The sequence below is a fragment of the Electrophorus electricus genome, chromosome 4 (genome assembly GCF_041902795.1).
Source record: "Electrophorus electricus isolate QZ-2024a chromosome 4, ASM4190279v1, whole genome shotgun sequence".
In the NCBI taxonomy this organism is placed as follows: domain Eukaryota; kingdom Metazoa; phylum Chordata; class Actinopteri; order Gymnotiformes; family Gymnotidae; genus Electrophorus; species Electrophorus electricus.
In genome coordinates, this window is record NC_137500.1 from 27289067 (window position 1) to 27309900 (window position 20834).

General features: G+C 42.2%; 2 protein-coding genes across 7 annotated transcripts; one reads left to right on the forward strand and one right to left on the reverse strand.

Annotated features, from left to right (window-relative positions):
• Positions 1–1219: 1219 nt before the first annotated feature.
• On the reverse strand, positions 1220–13929 carry rgs14a (regulator of G protein signaling 14a). 5 transcript variants are annotated; one of them, XM_081713019.1, is made up of 14 exons: positions 13813–13929; positions 12149–12170; positions 11529–11682; positions 10480–10572; positions 8747–8890; positions 8487–8645; positions 6436–6514; positions 6108–6211; positions 5732–5944; positions 5364–5437; positions 4879–5005; positions 4656–4731; positions 2291–2371; positions 1220–1841 (listed from the first exon to the last, which is right to left on the reverse strand). In XM_081713019.1, exons 4-14 carry the CDS (start codon positions 10486–10488, stop codon positions 1558–1560), a joined length of 1350 nt encoding a protein of 449 aa, XP_081569145.1. In that variant the 5' UTR covers positions 10489–10572; positions 11529–11682; positions 12149–12170; positions 13813–13929; the 3' UTR covers positions 1220–1557. The 5 variants fall into 5 exon arrangements, with proteins under 5 accessions (XP_081569145.1, XP_035379695.1, XP_026872864.2 ...); XM_035523802.2 differs by having other exon boundaries at positions 6108–6208; positions 11529–11698; XM_027017063.3 differs by having other exon boundaries at positions 11529–11698.
• Positions 13930–15233: 1304 nt separating this feature from the next.
• On the forward strand, positions 15234–19241 carry LOC145657652 (uncharacterized). 2 transcript variants are annotated; one of them, XM_081713877.1, is made up of 8 exons: positions 15234–15333; positions 16999–17096; positions 17189–17254; positions 17380–17445; positions 17546–17569; positions 17897–18124; positions 18488–18589; positions 18728–19241. In XM_081713877.1, the coding sequence occupies exons 2-8, from the start codon at positions 17051–17053 to the stop codon at positions 18811–18813; spliced, it is 618 nt and encodes a 205-aa protein (XP_081570003.1). In that variant the 5' UTR covers positions 15234–15333; positions 16999–17050; the 3' UTR covers positions 18814–19241. The 2 variants fall into 2 exon arrangements, with proteins under 2 accessions (XP_081570003.1, XP_081570004.1); XM_081713878.1 differs by lacking the exon at positions 17897–18124.
• Positions 19242–20834: the final 1593 nt, after the last annotated feature.

The window sequence follows — 20834 nt, forward strand, 5'->3', positions numbered from 1 at the left end:
CATAAGGACCGCAGGAACAGTGCCATGGTGTTGGCACACTGGGGAATCAGTGCTGGTATTTTCTGTGTTAAGTCAAGCTTGTTCAACCCAGCCTTCGCACTCTGGCAAGGGGGAAGATCATCTTCAGTCCCATTTGAGATATTAATGGACAGGAGGGCTTTTGGCCCAGGAGGCAACATGGCTGCTATTTGCAGACAATGCTGTCCCACTGGCCTCCTTGTAAAGATGCCATCGGTGCACACGTGAGCCGTCTACAGCTGAGCGCGAAGTGCTCACTCCACATTCATGGGGTTTAGCAGATGCCCTTGTGCAGAGCGATTTACAGGAATGCTTCGTAGCTTCCACCAAAACAACTACGATCAGGCTCAGCATCTCCAAAGCCGAGCTCCCCCTGCGTGGGACGCGAGAACCTCACCCCAGTGGTGGAGTTTAAGTGATCCTGTTCACAAGTGACAGGAAGAGGGTATGTATGTGAGGTCACCAGCTCACATGACAGACATGGCAGCTGCAGTAACGCGGTCTCTGGTCCAGACTGAAGTAGCAGAAAAGAGAGGAGATATGATGCGTTCAAAACACACCAGTCCATCTACATGCCCGTCCTCACCGACGGACGAGAACTTCATGACGGAAAGAGTAAGATTTACGCCATTTACCTGACACTTTTATCCAAAGCAACTTACAATTATGACTGAACACAAACGTGAGCGATTGAGGGTTAAGGGTCTTGTTCAGGGATCCAACAGTGGCAACCTGGCAGTACCAGTACCTTAATCCCTGAACCACCACCACCACCCTGGACCATGAGCATGGATCATGGACACGTTTGAAACCAGGTAGCAGGACTATGTCCATGATGGAGTGTGGCGCTCTGCTATCTGGGAGTAGTTCAGAGTAGAGGTGGTTTGGGCATCTGATAGGGATGCCCCCCCTAATCATCCCTATCAGAGGTGTATCAGGCACAGCCAACTGGGAGGAGGCTTCAGGGTAGACCCAGGACCTGCTGGAGGGATTACACCACCCCACTGGCCTGGAAATGCCTGGAAGAGCTCCATGAAGATGCACCATGGCATCTCCTCATGCCAGGTAGTCACTGCAACCTAATAACGGACAACACCAAGAAGACGATAAAAAGAACTGGTCATTTAAAATAAGAGCATGCAACTTTGAAAGCGTCTCAGGAGCACAGTGTGTGTAGTGAGTTCACAGCAGTTAGATCAGGTCATGTTTCAATGGGTTGCTGTATTAAGTCTGAGGAAGAAAAACAGTGCAGAGGAACAAAACACAATCATATATACAGTGGTTTAAAGAGCTCAAAACTCCAGTGCAACAAAATCAAACAAATTCAGAAGTGAACAACCAAACAGAGCAAGTAAATAAATATGTTTAAAAGAGCTCTTGAAAATAACAAGAGTAATATTAAAAAACACACACACACACAATAGAAATCCGATAATCTTCTGCACATGTAGTTTTCGCCATAAAAATCATAAATGACCAAAGAACAAAAAGAAAAGTAATTTCACACACACACACACACACACCCTCTCTCTCTCTCTCTCAAAGTAAGGTCTCCTTATCAGAGCGTGCGTGGCCATCTTCACAGCCCTTCTTTTTATTTGAGTCTTTATCATCGCCCTTAATGCCCAGGATCTTCTGGTCTACTCCTACGTTAGCAGGGCATGTGCACTTGGGCGAGGACACCTCCAGGTCCCCAGGGTCCCCCTCACGGCCCCCCGCAGGAAGCTGCAGGAACAGGGGCATCTCCAGCTGTTCTTTGGTCAGTAACCCGCGTTGGTCGTCCACCCTGCTGCACTGAGCACGGGACAACATCTCCACCAGGCCTGACACAAACACAGATACTTTTCATTACTCACCAAGCATGACTTACAGTTTGTTATTTGTGTTTCAATGTTTAATTTGGCTCTTTGTGTGCAGGGCAAATTCCTTTCGCGGCAATAAAGTTATTAAAAAATAAAAATAAAAATCAATTAAATAATAAGATCGACAAGAAAAGATGGAACGGAAAATGTGGAAGCTTCATTTATCATCTTATATTAAATAATTTGGCATTAGCCAAGACGGTTAGTCAGGGGGGTTGCTCCGTGCTAGATCTGCAGAAAGAGTTTACTTTAGTAGCGTGCTGAGGGTAATGTGGCGTGTCAAAGTGCACAGTACCGTATCCATGCTGCAGCCAGTAAACAGTGGGTGTGGCTCACAGAGAGGCTCAGCCAATCAACTCTACCAGGACAAAAGGTGTGCAACAGCTATAGGTCTCGTGTATAGTACGTACCATCCATGTCATATGCCTTTTTAGGTCTGGTGCTGGTTCGGCCTCGGTCCATTGCTGGAACCGCCTTCATCTCCCCACCATCTGAGGGGCTCAAACAAAAGCATGTAACATCTCTCCACCACCTGAGGGCCCCAAACAAGCATGCAACACCTCAGCCACACCCCCGCCCCCCACCTGAGGGGTCCAAACACAAACGGCCTCCTGGATAGGTGGTATGTTGCACCACTCCAATAACTGGTGCAATAACTGGCTACGAGAGCAGGATGTAAGGAGTGGGGCCTGTACAGGGGAGGCCCTAAACAGCTTCTGTGGCCTTGCGGGAGTTTCTTCAAATGGTTTTCAGCAGTTAAAGTTTCAGCAACAACCACAAGCAAATGTCAGGCAACTTTGCCCAACAATTATGCATAGAAAACAATTTCTGTCTTAGTAGGGCATCGTCTTCCTTTTATTTAAATAAATAAATGTACAGATATTCCACTTTAAAAGTTTATATAAATTCCCCCCCCCCCCCCCCCCCCTTACATCCCTACATCCTGAAGTGCAAAACATTGGGATACTCTGGCCAGATTTAAACTGAGAATTTGTCTGACAGGAAGAAACGTTTGGTTGCAATTCACATACAATTTTAAAAGAGAAAAAAAAAATGAATAGAAATGAATCAAATTTAATTCTGTCTCCTCTCTCCTCTGTCAGGATCTTACAAGCTGAGCCAGTGCTGGTCACCAACACCCTTCTTTAGGGTTAAGGAAGTCACTGTCTGCCACACTGAGGGGTCACAGAGAGCCATTTTTAACTGTTTGTGGTTTCCTAGTTGCCTGTTCTTATTCTTATTCTACCATGATCACTCAACTTCACAAATACCTTTGGCTCACTGTTCATCTGCAGATGTGATGCCTGAAATCATCTTAAACCCTAAGACAAAGCCACAACCGAGAGGCTCAGTTGAGGTAAAACTAACACAGACGTTCAAATTTACAACCCAACTCAAACAGAAAACAGAATCCCACAAAGGATGCATAATTAATTGCACACAACTACCTACACACCAAGCCAACAAGAGTACAGAGGCAGTCAGGAGTGTAACACACTCAGACATTAGTTACCACACAGGGTCAAGAGTCAGGGTTTTTTTTGCCGGGTTTGTTTGTTTGTATTTCAGTAGTGTGTAATGGCTTTTTAAACTTATGCAAGTTGTAATTATTAATCAATCACACTGCATAAAGAGGCCAAAAGGAGCCCATTTGAAGTTTTTGGGTTTTATCCTGCCACCAATGTACCAGCAAGAGTCATTTTTATACAATTCTAGTGTGAATTTCCCATCAATTTCCCATTTAATGCCCGAAGGTCCCCAAATATTAAATAATATTTAAATGTTTGCGGCGTGGACCGTCTTCACTGGGCCACAAGTCAAGATAGATAACTGCAGCAAACACACCTGTTTTACTGTCCAGCATAGTGTGTACAGCTAAAGCCACGCTGACCCAGCTAAACTGGGTCCACATTTTGAGTACTGAACCCCAGACATTCAAGGAATCCAATGTTCAAGGAAGACTGGCTATGTTAAGCTTGAATGCATTTGAATTCCTGCATGTTAGTGTTTTACTGAAACTCTTCTGGGGAAGGTAGTCACCATATGTAAACATCCTACAAACAAACAAGGACACAGCAGTGAAGGCATGTTCTTACCTGTGTGCAAGGTATCCCTATGACCACAGTTATTAGGAGTCCTTAAGCACATAAACTAGTTATTTAGCTGCACTGAATTGTGACGGGCATTTTAACCTGGTTGGGGAGTTTTTACAATGGATTTCAGAGGACTGAATAATCTTTTTGCAGCAAGGAAGAATATGAATGGAAAATGTAACCAGTTTGAAATTGAAACAAACTCTGGCTTCAAGTTCAGTGGCACGTCTTGTCTAGGCAATGCTGTCTGAAGACTCAGTTCTATGCCTTCAGCCTGGCAAAGCATGATCTTATCTTAGATCCTACAACAGAACAAAAACTGCAGTGATTCCTTACATCAGTGGCTTCTCCTCTGCACATGGCTGGAAATACCTGGAGTGGCTGATCTGTGGGAACAGTTCTGTTGGCTTAGCACACACTCCCCACCCACCAGTCAGGTGCAAGAGGCTCAGGTGAAAATGTAAACGGTACACGTTGGCCATAGAGCTGAAACTCTGACAACTACCCAACAACCTAAATGTTCACGGACAGGAAAGAAGAAAGGATTGTGTACGTGTTGGGGATGGTTGCAAAAAAAATAAAATAAATAAATTATATATAAAAAAAAAAAAAAAAATAAAAAGGTGTCTACATGGTCAGAATACCCATTTGAAACAGAGAGGCGTGGTCTTTGCTGACTCACTTTTGTCCAGACAGAGAGTCTTGTTGGCCAGACTAAAGACGCTGGTGTTCAGGCTTAAGGGCTCATTGGATCCACTCTGATATCAAACACAAAACAAAGTCAATTACTTAGCCGCGCAAGCGCGCACACACGCACACACACGCGCACACACGCGCACACACGCGCACACACGCGCACACACGCGCACACACGCGCACACACGCGCACACACGCGCACACACACCAGAGTGATGAGGGCATCCTGAGATCGGAGTTGGTTCTTCTGTAAAACTGAAGAAAGAGCTTCTCCCAAGGTCTTACTGGACTTTGCTATGATTCCAACTGTCTTTCCTGTAAACATTACCTGCAACCTACACACAGACATACAAAAATGTGACACTCTTTACACAAAAGTGTATCATTTGAGGGCCAATTTAATAAATTACTAATGATTGTGTATATGCCTAAAAACATCAAACTCAATTCTGTCTCATGTAATAAGTCAATACATTACTAAGGATTTATTAATTAATACACACTATATGCATAATATACCAATATTGTATGTATGTTGATATATAACATGATTACAATATTCTAATAATATGTATATGACTCAAAAAAAAAAAAAAAGAAATACCACAACACACCTTTACATCTTGTAAATGTAAAGGTTTCAGTAAACCAACTCAACTAATGAGCATACATTCAGGTGTGCGAGACACTTACATAAATGTCACCCTCACTTCCAATAAGACCTGTTGGTCCTGGAGCACAGAGCTGTCCTGGTCCAAGGACAGAGGCTGTAACACCCACACACACACCAACTTCTATCAGCTTCTGGAAGGCCTGATACTATATTAGCCATAATATACAATTACATCAATACTAGACTGTCCCCATCAACCTTAACTAGCAGTAATACATTTGCATAGTTATCACAATATTGTGTCTTCACATTTGTGTCCTGTTATGACAGTCCACTTTCTACATATGACAAAATACTGAAAACAACATCATTACCATTCAATTCCCCTTGATACCAGACTTGCATATTTTTGCAGCGCTCAGTGGAGCAGCACGTGTCTGGGCTTCACCTTGTCCTTGTCATGGAGGTAGATGATGACATCTTTCAGGGGGAATCCCCTCTTCTCGCACAGGCTGCTGAGCATGTCCCGCAGAAGCAGGCCAGACCGAGCCGGCGCCAGACTCGCCGTGCCGTCCGGCAGGTACACACAGCAGTACTTCTCTGCCCGTGATACCCCTGCAACGTCCGGGTCCGAGCCTGCCAGACTCGAGGAAGAGTCGTTCTGAACGGGGGAGAAAGAAAAATAAATGGGAGGAAGCAAAACAAAACAAGAGGGGAAAAATGAGAAATTAGAGTGAGAAGGAGAGAAAACCTTCAGCACGATGAAACAAACAGCAGCGTTACAGACTATAATCAGACACGTCTCCCATGGGTCATGAACGCACCTCCAGTCGGCCAGACAACAAGCCCAGTTCCATGCTACTGTTGGACTTCACTGAGATCTGAGACACCTGGCGAGAGACCATCACCCGCCCGTATGACGCATCTGCTAAAAGCACAGACATTGCCACGGTCAAATATCTGAGCCCCCAAAGCAGCCCTGAAATTCTCAAGTAGAACTAAGAAACACACAGAGTGACCCTGGATTAAGACTAGAGTTGGGTTCAGTTGTGGTTTCAGTATTCTCAACTGGAAGTCTCTAATCTAAAGTGGAGGACAAATTTAAGATTAAGACGCCAGCCCTAACTGCACACATAACGGATCGTTAGGTACCTCCCCATGATCCTCTCTTCTCAACCTTTGTCTTCTTGTTCACTTTGCTGTCTGACAACAGCATTTTCACATCTGTACTCTACACACACACACACACACGTAACAAGTTACAATATATGAATCAACACATTAAAGTAAAACTGAACTTTTGCCATTGTTTAGTACGCATCACAAACTCATAGAAAACTAGTTTCTCTCCTATGCTGGAAACCATCAACCTTTCGCTGCCCATAATATGCCCGTTTCAGCCAGTTTTTCATCATGTTTGCCATAATGTTAATGTAACAGAGTTATGTAACAGACTATGCTAAGATGGTATGTATTAGACATGTTACATGTTCAGTGACTTCTCCGGTTAATATATACAGATATGAATTAGACACTCCAAATAAAATGGAAAAACAACCGTTATGAACAAATCATAATATTTACATGGTTAATTAGAAGTCTCGATTAATCTACTGAATGTATTCTGATGCTTCATTACTGGTATTGATGTTACCAAGTGTTTATCCATTTCATCTAAAAAGGAGCACTTAAAAAGAGTCTGACAAATTAAATGTCTATACCAATATCTTCAGAGGGTATGGAAAATTTCAGAAAATCCAGCAACTCAGCCAAGACCTCCCCTTTTGTTTTGTTTTTTTGGACATCTACAAATCTGGTTTCTCCTTAGCAAAATCAAAGTAGCAATTTCCAGCCGTGTACAAATATAAATACAACATATCCACCAGGACAGAACAAACTCGTGTTCGCGAGCTCTTGCTTGGTCTTTCCCCATCTCCCTCCCTCTATCAATTATAAATTACAATATCATTTGCATAGCCTCATTACAATATCAATCCAATTGTAATGTGTAACTAACTGGCTTGTATTCAGATAATAAATGCTGTTACCTTGAAGCTCAGCTCTTTCTTTATATGGAAGTATAAATGCTTAGTAATAACCAACCATCTAGAATCAAGAATCAGCTACAGTTTTACGGGATACCAACACCAGTTCCCTGTGAAATAACCAATCTCTGCTGCAAGTACCCACTAGCCATAAATGAGGCCAGCCGATTGGTAAACCTCTGACAAAGCATTGCGTTTTTACCAGTGAGTAATGGTACAAAGTTGGCTACACATATTCTCAACTTGCACTAGGACATGCAACAAAACGTGCACTTCCCAGCCCGGTCTGTAATTCTACCAAAGTCAGCTGCATTACGTTTTACGCACATTAGAGCTTCACACGCACCCGTTTTTGGTGTTGTCTGCAGGCAAGCAGGGCAGGGGCACGTGACCTCAAACTAGAAGCCCTACAACTATGACCTTTTCACTGAAGGTAAGCAACTAACTGGAAATGATAATACCAAACACTTCTGAACTACCAAAAATCTGATCAATAAAACGTAAAAACCCTGCATGTTATTTTTAAAAACTACATCTTGTGAAAAAGTTCATCCCCCAATTAACTTTACACAGGAAATGCCAGACAACCTGAATTGGGTAGGGAGTAGTGAAAGGTTGGGTTTGAAGGTCTTTAGCCTAGGTGTATGTAAACCTGGGACCTGTTCTGGTGCTCCCATAGTGTTCTGACTCCAGGAATGACCAGTGATAAATGCTCTGCAAGTATACACATTTTAAATGCCATCATCTCCCACAGACGAGGAGAAACCTCTCAAATACAAGCAAGTCATTTTGTTCTAGCCATTCAAATGACCAGTAATGATTTCTCCTTTCAACACAGAACATGCCATTACTGTCTCTCCCTCGTCTCAAGGTCCAGAAGCCTTGTAACAGCCCTAGCAGCTCAGACTCACCGAGACCATTAAAAGCTACATTCAGAGTTTCCTAATCTAATTGTGATCTAAAATTCACCAAGAGCACACAGGACACACTAGGTCATACAGCTGTGTTCAGCATCATAGGTAGTGCCATTAAAAAATAAATATTATTATTATTATTATTAAATAATAATAATAATAATAATAATAATATTTAAAAAGTACATGTATCCAAATAGGAACTGAGTAAATGAAGGAAGTAGTGAAAGGAAAATCCTGTGACCTTCCTGTTGGCAGTGGGAGCACCGAGCTCTCTGGAGCCCTTGTTGTGGGGCGTGTGGTCAGGCAGTGGGCGTCCCTCCACGCTGGCCAGCATGCAGTTCTGATAGAGCTGAGAGCGCACAAACCGTGTGTAGCTGTCGAACTTCATCAGTTTAAATATCTGCCCGCAGCAGCAAATGAAGGCCAGAAAGACAGACAAGTTAACGTCATGTTTATACTGCTCATTAGATCAACTACATTAACTGCGCGTGTGTTCTGCACCTGTTGCTGGGCTTTGCTGAACATGTCTGCCGTGGGATTCTCGAGATCGTGCTCGCTGACGCGAGCCGTGTCATCTATGTTTACGGAGTGGAAGGACGCGTCAGACAGATACAGGTCATATATGGTGTGGGCTTCCTTCTTCAGCTAGGGAGAGAGAAGATTCAGAGAAGAACAGGGAGGGAGAGCGAGAGAGACTAAAGGTGCTGCAGATTTTTTTTACTAAAGGTCATTTAAAACTCACACATCTCAGCTAAGTGCCATGTGTCCAAAATGGTTGTCAATTCCCACACTGATCACAATGAACTCTCCAATCACCAACCTACATGTCACATTCATTTCCTATTCAAGATCTTCCGAGAAATTTATTGTTCAACATCTCTCCTCTTTTAGAGGTTGGAATAACGTCAACACAACATTTCAAACTGAGCTTCAGAGTCATCATAGCACAGAACTCGTCAAAGACTTGCTGTTCAGCTCTGGGACCGTGGACATGCCATCGCGTGTACCGTTGTACAGAATTGCACAGATCAGGGTATTTTAGTGCTCGGGCTAGACGTTCATGTCTGCTTTTAACCACTCTTCATACACCACTGCCAAGCTCTTCACAAACTAAGGAAAGCTTTATGGTATCCCACACGCTTCTGTTTACACAGCATCTTGGACATGCGATGTGGTTTTCATATTCACGCTGACAGTAGACGGGTATATTTGAGCCTGTGCAACGAAAAAAAAAATGAAACATACATTTCCTCATTTGTGTAATCGGTTATTTTAGCTTTTGATTTTGTAGAACCTTTACATTAAGCTGCTAAAATGCGCTTTATTTAGACTTAACTCGTGTCAGCATTTAAAAATAAAACTTACAATAATGTTTTATATTATTGCTTTTATTCTGTAGAATGCGGAAGGACAGTAAATGGACATGCGAGGTTTTTTGTCGCATGTAAATTCAGCAGGATTTCGCAGCACATTCGCATTCTCATGTTTAAAAAGTGCAAAACCTGAGGTTACTGACCACAGTATATGGCTGGGTCTCCTACCAGCTCTGTGTTGCAACGACAAAAACAACCACAAGTAATGCACCTTATACTACATGCATAGCACACCTTGCGATCTGAACAGGACTGCTTGTCAGATTACGGATCAGGACTAGTTCTAAACCAACTCTAGCCTTAGACTCAACACCACCCAGCCCAGTTCAGTATCACAATGTCTGCATTTTACTGTTGCCAATGCACCTGGATCTGGAACAAGAAAATCACTCAAACATGTAGTCCAGGAGCAGCACTGGAACATGCAGTCCTGGACAGAGTGCCACCTCTAGGAGTGTCACACCAGCCTTGGTCAAAAACAAGGATGTTTAAACTTCTGATAGCTGCTGATCATGAAAGTCTAGAACCCCAGAAACTATAATAATGCTGTAGCATTAGAACAACCAAAGACACTACTACTACTACTACTACTACTACTACTACTACTACTACTAATAATAATAATAATAATAATTTTAAAAAGCAGTTTATTTTGAGTTCAGCATTTCAAAGTGTTTTACACAGAATCAGCAAGATACGCCAGTCAGTGGAAACAGAACAACAATGTAAGATGTTATGACAACAGAATAAAAACAAGAAAAAGGTCCCCAATGGCCATTATCTGCGTACTGTAGGCCAGAAGCAGGCTTAGGCTTTTTGTGGGGAAGTAACGGTGCATTAAAAAGTGCAAAACAGAAGTACCTCATCCATGTTAGCAGGTGGAATCTTCCGGAACTTCTCACAGGCTTGCCAGAAGAGAATGTTCTCTGCACTCACCTCCGATTTGAGGAAAGCCTGAGGACCACAGATACATTTTAAAAGAATACATAATACAGTAATACATAAATGCACGCATGCATGCATGCATGCAGTGAGGCAGTGGCAGATTGGTGGTTAAGGTACTTGTATAGTAAATCACAAGGATGCCAGTTTAAGTCCCACCACTGCAAGGTTGCCACTGTAGAGCCCCTGTGCAAGACCCTTAACCCTCAGTTACTAAAGCTGTATTCAGACATAATTGTAATTCTCTTTGGATAAAAGTGTCCGCTAAATACTGTAGAATGTGTATATGTACAGATGACAGACATACGTTTTTACAACTTTTGGTTAATGGATAAGGATCTTTCACATTTAAAATGAGTTGAAACAAAGCATAAACTACTCCATGAGGAAAACACTGATCGTGTGAAGAGAGCTGGGTTGCACAACCCATACAAGTTAAAACACAGCTAAATTACTCAAGCCCAGTACTCTGGCTGAGCTACATTACTCAAGACAGTCATGAATGACTGACAGCAAACTGGCATCAGCCTTGCTTTTGAGAAGAGCTTCAAAGTGATGTTTGTTTCCTTCGTGAGCCCGTTTCCCAGACACACAGCGGACACAGTCAGATGGCTTCCCTTCAAACAAGAACTTACTGGTGTGTCATGCAAGTAGTCATCTATGAAGCGAAATCATCATCAACAAGGTTAAACCAGTGTTTGAGCGGTTTAGGCTGGTGTGTGACACAGATCACCTTGAAAAATATAATCCATTGCCAAATTCCAGCCAGTTTTCGCAAAACGTCTGGGACAAACTAACAAAACACGCAGTTCTAAAGTCTGTGGTGTGATTAGTAATGAAAGGTCATGCATTTCCCTCTCATTCTGTATCTGATCTGCCTGAGGTAAAGTGGAATCAGACACTGCCATTTCGTCTACTCCTCATGCTCATCAGAGGGCAGAGGCAGGGCTTCAGGTCCAGGCTCTTACCGTGAAGTACCGGACTCCCACCGGGTCCTCCAGTAGGCGCTCGAAGCATACGGCCCAGCTGACCACCCTGCTGGCCGGGTCATCAGCGCCACGTGGACCGCCTCCTCCAGCAGAGCCCCCGCTGAGACTCGGACTGCTGCCTGTGCTCGACAACCTGGACATGTTCAGTTCTTCAGAAGGGGGTGGGGATATAAAAACACGTGATACAACCATCAACCCCTGCATCATTCTTCTTCAGGTTCTCTACTGTTTAATCCATTCCGCAATGCCAGCTATCGACCGCTGGGCTATTTACTGCCAAAATATCAAACTTTTACACACAAATTGTCTGCCTTTTTCAGGTAAGGTCATGGTTATTGTCTACCCCTCAGAACTTCCACTACTTTCTACCATTTGATTTACAAATACATGAAAGTGGAAATAGATCTTTCCAATCAAGCTGAAAGTGACATGATGGAGAGCAGTCTCATTTTGGGCTGCTAGAGTTTTCAGACCCAACAGATTAAACTGTCAATCATCAGAGAAGGCACAAATTGCCCTGCAGTGTGTGTCGTGTGGTCGTCCAACAATGCCCCCCCCCCTCCCCCAACCCCCCGGATGCCATCGGAGCTTACACTTACCCCCATCAGAAACAGCCTGCGTCTGCAAGGACAACCAGCAAAACATAAAGTCAGACAAAGGCACACATTTTGGGGACAGGGAGGCAAGATGAAACGTCACACCTCCCAAACAGTTGAACGGTTTGATTTTTTTTTGTAGGCTTTCTTTGTTAGAGATGCTCAGTTAGAGTGGCATCTCTCATACAGGAAGTGGGCATTTCAGCTTCTCACTTCGCGCGGGGCACACAGTGCGCTGTAGTGACACACGGTCGTATGGCTCCATTCTGGTGCATGCGTAGCTGCCAAGAGACTGCACACACAAACACCTTAAGTAAAGAGGACAGACCAGTCGAAACCGCACGGGCTGAAGACAGCATCCCTCGGGCAAAACCGCTGCTGGCTAAAAGCACAACAACCCTGCCGCGCTCTCAAGCTTCCCATCTGACTGTTCAGACAGCTGTGGAACAAGGATGCACACTGTTTGAATCACCATAGTAACAAGGAGAGAACTCGATCGTTTGCCACCCCAACACGCGCACGGACACACATGAACGAACCTTTCAGAAGCAGGGCACCACAGCACACGTTTACGCCGTCAACCAACATCATGTCAGACAGTGAGAGTTAAAAGAGCGTAGAGTTCAAAGATCATACAAGCTTGGCCCAGATCACAGATATCTGATCAATAATCTCGACCACATCACCACAACAGATGCCGTTAGCTGAGAAGAGTTACAGAAAATGGCCTGCCTTCACGATCGGCTGATGAATACATGATCTCCCCACGTAGACTCATGCAGTTCTTTGAGAAGGGCTCCAGTAACAACTGTCCAGCATAACCCATGAACCACTGGCTCACACATGCATCACTCATCTAATAAGATGGCCAACAGATCACAGGCAGTTTAGTGTGTGTCCTTACTGCACAGAGTAATCACAGATACACCACACTAACATTCCACAGTCCCCCACCCTACAAGTGCTCTGCATGTCCGAGTTTCATCACACAGCTGCCTAAGGAAGCCAGTGAAGAGAATACCACGAGCATGCAAAGCTGTCAAAGTGACGTGTAAAAGCTACTTAGAAGAATCTAAAACAGACAGGATTTGTGTAACAATCATAGTTGTGAAATTTCATTGTATTGATGCTGTCAAAATGTAAGGAAAAAAAAAAAAAAAGTAGGTGTGTCCAAACTTGACTGGTAGTGTACATCTCCCTCACTCATTCACGCACTCACGCCCGCCTGTCTGTCTGTCTCTGTCTGTCTGTCACAGTGGAAGTCTTCCTATTCGAAACAGTTGCATTTGTCCAAATCAAGCCAAAAGCAGCAGCCTAGTCAAGTGTGTGAAAGTGCTGTTCAGGCCTCCAGCACTGGACCAGGGTCGTGCTCCCATCCACCCCATTACACTTCCTTACTTTCCTTTTCCTTCCTTTGTTAATGAAGTAAATGAACAGGATCCAGTAGACTGCAGTCATGGAAGCGGACAACTAACATGTTCCTCAGTACTTCACAGCGTAAGCCATGCCTGCCACGGAGAACTAGCATCGTTCAGAAGTTCAGCCGAGGAAACTAACAAAACCAAGCCAGAGTTGAAGTTCTGCAGCTCCTTCTAGCTACGATTCAGCACATCTCACACACAGCCTCATCACTGAACACACACTCACCTCAGGAAGCAAACACTTACCAGGTGACAGGTTGGCACTGCAAGAGTTTTCATTTTGTTTGACATGACATCGGTGTAGGGCTCAGTGCGACCAAGAGAGATGAGCTCTCAGCAAAAACAAGCACACCCTATGGCAATATTGCTTCACGCCCCATTACTTAGTACTTTGTGTCACTTCCGGTATCAAAGGGAAGTCTTACCATAGCAACGAACCGCAAGGGGAAGTGGTTACTCTGACTAAGAATCGCTCTCTTACAGCTTTGTTGAGCAACTTGGTTAGATGAGCTGCAGAACGGGTTACCACCACCACCACCCACCCCAGGCTAAAGAGAGACACCACCAGCAGACAATCCACAGTGAACCACAAGGTTGGGATCCTCCACCCTAATCAAAGTCACTGTACACACATACCCACAAAGGCTTTCCTAATTCTGATAAATCAATGATGTTCCATTGATTTTGAGGAATAATCTGGGAAAATGAAAAACTGATAACAGTAATGGATAACATTTCCACCTAGGCCACTATTTAGAGCTAAATATGTGTCACCACTTTTAAATATGGGCCTATAATCACACAAAATTGATCGTATTCTGTATTTGGTCTGCTTAAAGCTGCCGTTCTCAAAACAGAAATACGTCTATGCAAAAGAACATGCACAGCGTCAGACTTTTCATAAGTCTTTGCTTAACTGTACATACCTTGAAAAACAATTTGGAGGCGAACTTCACTTTTTTCTTAAAAAATCCGCCCATGGTCCAACGACTAATGATGACCTTGGCTAACCCTCTAGGTGCGACCATTGTTTTGTGGGGAGGAAAATTAAAAAGCCACTTAAATGAAACTCGTCCTAATTTTGTCCACGCTATAATGATGCTTTCTGAAAATACATTTACTAACAGCCTGCCTTTTTTAAGCTTCACTTGTCATCTCAGCAGGTGTCTCAACCAAAATGTAATTAACTAGAGGAAATCGAATGTTTTGCTGCCTGCGGTTAGCTGGAGAATACCGCCCCCTTGTGGCTAGAAAAATGAAATGAGCCCAAATAGCCTAAATACTTTCCAAGATAGACGCTTTTGAGTATTGAAACTGATCAATATCTGCAGCGATAGAGAACGCATTCAAAGCCATGCGCACAAATGAGCTTCAGTACGGTTTTAAAGGTCGTTTTCCACATATTTACGCATTTTGTCACTTTAGATCTACCAATAATAAATAAAATGACCAAAATAGAAAAAGTTAAATATAAATATATATGACCACATAAATATTAAAAATATACGGTGTAAATGAAACATGTTTCTACTTGACTGTATCGACTTCATTTTTAAGAATCTAAACCTATCACAAAATGCAAAGCAGACAGCTTGTAAATATGTATGTTAATGTAGAAATGACTATAAAAACCTCTGGTATGGCCATAATTTGCATAAATATGACGGGATGCATCGGCACCTGGCTTATTTTAAGTGTTCCAGAACAAACAGAGCTCCCATCGTGTGTGTTAAACGGCTTCACTTTTCTGACGGACAGATTCAGAAGGTAAGAGAATGACATTGCATTTAATTTTTGATTCTTTGTGTGAATGCGTGTGTGCGTGCGTTTATAGATTTTATGCTGCATATACTGGAACCACATATCAATAGCCAAACTTTTTAAAACATCAAGGAATTTGGATTCAGCACAACAACTGTAGATTCATCTATAATAAGCGAAGGATACGCCCCATATAGGCCAATACTATTACTGAATACCAACTTTGAAGCGATTATAGCCGTTTTAATTTATAGATTAAACAGGATTCTTTTTGACATCACGATAAGGACCGATGTGGATGCGTATTACAAAGGCTGCTATCAGACGTCCTCCGAATGCCAGACATAAAGGCATTTTGACCTGTTTCTGTGACCTTTAATGTTTAAACTTGTCAGTACCTTTGCTGTCAACCAAAATTTAGTTTTATGGCTTTAAGCAATGTGTACAAACTCAAGTGTAATATCTAGATGGAGACAACAGAGACTTTAATTCGCAATCAGTACCGAAGTACTGGCAGAAAACACGACAGGACATAACGACATATGCCCAAAGAAAGTGTCAGATCTGGAAACCCTTCTTCATACGAGCCAAATTAGTATAATAATAATAATAATAATAATAATAATAATAATAATAATAATAATAATAATAATAATATTATTATTATTATTATTATTATTATTATGGGTTGCTGAGGAAAAATAAGGTATTTTGAGGGAAGTTTTAAAAAACAGTAAACATCATCAGATGAAGCCAACGGGTAAACAGAAAGTGTCTGAACATATATGTAAATAATACATTAACCAACTGAACATATATGTAAAGAAAACATTAACCAACTGAAGGAATATGAGAACAAAACAAACTGGATATATCTAAGAGAAATAGAGTATGATCGATACTTTCAAAGATAGACAATACAATTATTATTTGGGCAGAAAAGGGCCTTAAAGTATGTTCATAAATGATAGCAAACAACATAATAGATTCGCTTGAAGCAGAATATCTTCTAAAATTAGATTTTTAACAAAGACATATTTTTTTAGTATTAAATAAGAAACTACCTCACTAACAAGTTAATCAAATATTACATAAGCTGCTAAAATGTTATATTGAACATAGAAGAAATACAAAAATAAAATAAAGAACAGTTGAACAACTAACAAGAGCCTAACTATGCACATATTATTTCTTTTTTCCACCTCTAAAGTCCTTCTGGCAGACATTCCAGAGTTACTGCCGTTTATACTTTTAATGTAAACAGTTTTGTACACCCAGAGCTCAGAACCAATGAGTCCAGTGGATAAAAAACTATACAACATAACATGAACAGACAGGAGCACAGACAGGCCTCCCTTCTCCTTTTAGCTGATCTTATTATTCCTTGTTGCTCTTAGGAGTGGTATCTTTTCCTCCCACAAAACGTTTTGTATATTTACTATATTAATTACTGCTTATTATAAAATTGAAGAATTACAGCCAGAACCACAAAGCTGGCCCACAAATCCCTAGCAGTCATTTCACAAGCATCATTATTCCACGACACACTATTGCTCTGGTTCCAATGTACTCTTCCTGGTGTAGCAGAATGTTCCCGCTCCCATTAACATGCTTTCTGGTACAGGATAAAGACCCGATAGGAGCCTAAATAATGACAGAAATGGTTTTCAGCTTTCAGGAAGAGAAGGCTCTTTATAGCTTTTTATAGGACCCCAGTCTAAGGATGGAAGTAGCGGACCCGGGCCTCACGCTCCTCTTCACAGTACTTTGTGAGTTTCCCTCATTCCTTCCAGTCTCTTATGCAATAGCTGCTCTTAGACTTTCTCATGCAGTTAAAGTTTGCTTGTGTCCCTGTCTCTAGACCATGTCGTAGTGAATACTCACACCATGCCACCTGAGTGTCTGAAGTGTGAGCTATCCAGTGCAGGTATATTCATACATTTGTGAGAACCGAACCAAAGCAGCAGTCTGCTTTAGCATCCTAACTGTACCCTTCCCAGCAGCCCTTTTCCTATGAATGCATAACCACTATCTTCTGTTCTGCCTTCCCAGCCAGTGAAGTGTTTGTACAAACCCTTGTACACCACAAATGTGAGAATACTGAAAGATGTTTGCCTGGTCAGTATCAAAGTAAAAAATACAGACCCTCTTATGTAGAAGTGTATTATAAAACTAAGAAGTGTTACCATATGAACCACCAGATTTTCTTCTCCCTTAGATGTTCCCAAGAACTGCAAAAAAGGTATCTTTCATTTCATTTCAATACTGGAATGATAAAGTCATCTGTGGCCTTAAACACATGGGGTTATTTCGCCTTGACACTACACACAAACCAACCGGTGGTATTCTCCGGGTAAAACTATTACTTTTAAGTTTTTACAGTTTTAGATATTGATAATGCAGCCTCAAGCAGGATAACGTACACATGGCAAATGCCTCTGTGAGGTCGGAATGTGGCTAGTAGATCAGCGTCTATTTCACTGCTTTTATTTGTACATACAGGGATATAGTGACACTAAGTAGCAGAGCTGTTGTTTGAACCTTTATTGAGCCCCCCCATACTTCACAGTGCAAGTGAATGCCAGCTCATTCGAGGTGGATGAAGGCACTGCGTTCTTTGAGACATGTGTCCATAACCTACCTGTTAACCTGTCCCTGACCTTCAAATGCTACATAATTGAGGACCCGATGACGGGACAGAACCACCAAACTGCTCTGCTTATGCTCAATCAGAAAGTAACCATGACTTGCAGTGTTCAGAGTTTCAATTCGACCACTCAAGACACACCCATGAAAGGTGATTTTATTTAAATTTGTCTGTAAGTTTAGAGCAGGGATGCTCAGCTTTTGTCACGGACATCTACCACTCTGAAGAGTTTAGTCGTAACCCTAATCTAACACACTTCATCAAGGCCTTCAGTAACATCTCAAGATTAGATCCAAGTATGTTGTAATTAAATGTTGCAGGGAAAGAGATCTCCAGCTGTAGAGACACATCACATAAGATATTTCTGTGTTATTTCCTTAAAAAAAAAATTTCCTCAGAAAGAATGCTGTAGACAGTCCATTGGATCCACTGCAGATAGACTAGAATTCATTAGCACTGTAATAATATTCCACTGAGTCACATCTTCTCCTGTGCTCTGCTAAATCCACTCAGGCGAGAGTAATCTGATCGTGCTGCTGATCTGTGTACTGGGAGCTGTGATCCTCATCCTCCTGCTCGCTGTCATCATGAAGATCATGCTGAGGAGACGTGAGGGTAAGTCTGACCCATCCCTGGCCCCCTGCCGCCGCGGGATGGCTCACGTTGTGAGAATATGTGAGAATACGTGAGAACATGTGAGAAGTGTCCCGGTGACTAAAGCTCCGCCCATCTTTGTGCAACCTCTCCGCTTAGCTCAAAACAAGGCCAGGAGGCGCCAGAGGCAGGAGGAAATGCAAAGCACGGACACTACTGCCACCACTGTCACGACCTACTGGTGAGGGAGGGATGCATAGCTACAGTCATTTCATTAGCCCAGACGAGCAGACCGAGAGCATCGCTCAAGCATTCATGGTTAAGACTGCAGCACCCTGTTAGACGTGTCTGTTATACAGTCATTCTATGACTGTGTGACGTGGCTTTGCAATGTTATATGAAAACAATGTTCCAAAGTTAATTGAAATTTTTTTTGGAATTAATTAATTGAAAACAAACTGACTTACAGTTACCAGTGATGATATGTGTCAGTCAGCTCTGGTGCATGGTTTAAGAGGTTGATCATGTAATTTTTACATGCTAAATAAAAGTATGGAAGACAATTTATGCTATTTTTTAAATTTCCACTTTGCTTTCATTATGTGAATCTGTGCTATTATTTCTTATCACGTCAAGTAAAACAACAGGACACGAGAATGTGAATTCTGACACATTCTGAAGTCTGTAATCTGTGAGGAAATGTCACAGAAGAGTGACAGGAGAGAGGAGAAGTGAAAATTCATTGGATTGACGTGAGGCTGTCGCATGTGCGCAGCACAACCCACACTAAAGCCCACTTAACCTACACTAACATTATAACCCACACTAAAGCCCACTTAACCTACACTAACATAACCCACACTAAAGCCCACTTAACCTACACTAACATTATAACCCACACTAAAGCCCACTTAACCTACACTAACATTATAACCCACACTAAAGCCCACTTAACCTACACTAACATTATAACCCACACTAAAGCCCACTTAACCTACACTAACATTATAACCCACACTAAAGCCCACTTAACCTACACTAACATTATAACCCACACTAAAGCCCACTTAACCTATACTAACATAATAACCCACACTAAAGCCCACTTAACCTACACTAACATTATAACCCACACTAAAGCCCACTTAACCTACACTAACATTATAACCCACACTAAAGCCCACTTAACCTACACTAACATTATAACCCACACTAAAGCCCACTTAACCTACACTAACATTATAACCCACACTAAAGCCCACTTAACCTACACTAACATTATAACCCACACTAAAGCCCACTTAACCTACACTAACAATACAGCCCACACCAAAGCCCACTTAACCTACACTAACATTATAACCCACACTAAAGCCCACTTAACCTACACTAACAATACAACCCACACCAAAGCCCACTTAACCTACACTAACATTATAACCCACACTAAAGCCCACTTAACCTACACTAACATTATAACCCACACTAAAGCCCACTTAACCTACACTAACAATACAGCCCACACCAAAGCCCACTTAACCTACACTAACATTATAACCCACACCAAAGCCCACTTAACCTACACTAACATTATAACCCACACTAAAGCCCACTTAACCTACACTAACATTATAACCCACACTAAAGCCTACTTAACCTACACTAACAATACAACCCACACCAAAGCCCACTTAACCTACACTAACATTATAACCCACACTAAAGCCCACTTAACCTACACTAACATTGCAACATAACATGACAGACAGGCATTAGAGAAAGCAGCATTAGTGGCCAACACCAGTGCATCAAATAAAGAGGAAAACAGTAGCTAATAGCCTGAAAATAATACACAACAAAAAGTAAAAGGTAATTTTAGCAAGTTGTCTGTAGACTAGACCAGAGTAGAATAGAACAGAATGCTTCATGAGTCTCATTCCAGCATGAATAAGTGGACCATAGAACAAATTAGAGATTAGAATAGTTAGGAATACAAAGCAGTAGATTAAAATAAACACAACCAGACATGATTAGAGCAGAGCAGAGCAGAGCAGATAACACTATAGTACACAGAGCAGATCACACAATAGTACACAGCACAAATCATGCTATAGTACACAGAGAGGATCACACTATAGTACACAGAGCAAAACCAGCAATAGTACACAGAACAGATCACACTATAGCACACAGAGCAGATCACACTATAGCACACAGAGCAAAACCAGCAATAGTACACAGAACAGATCACACTATAGTGCACAGA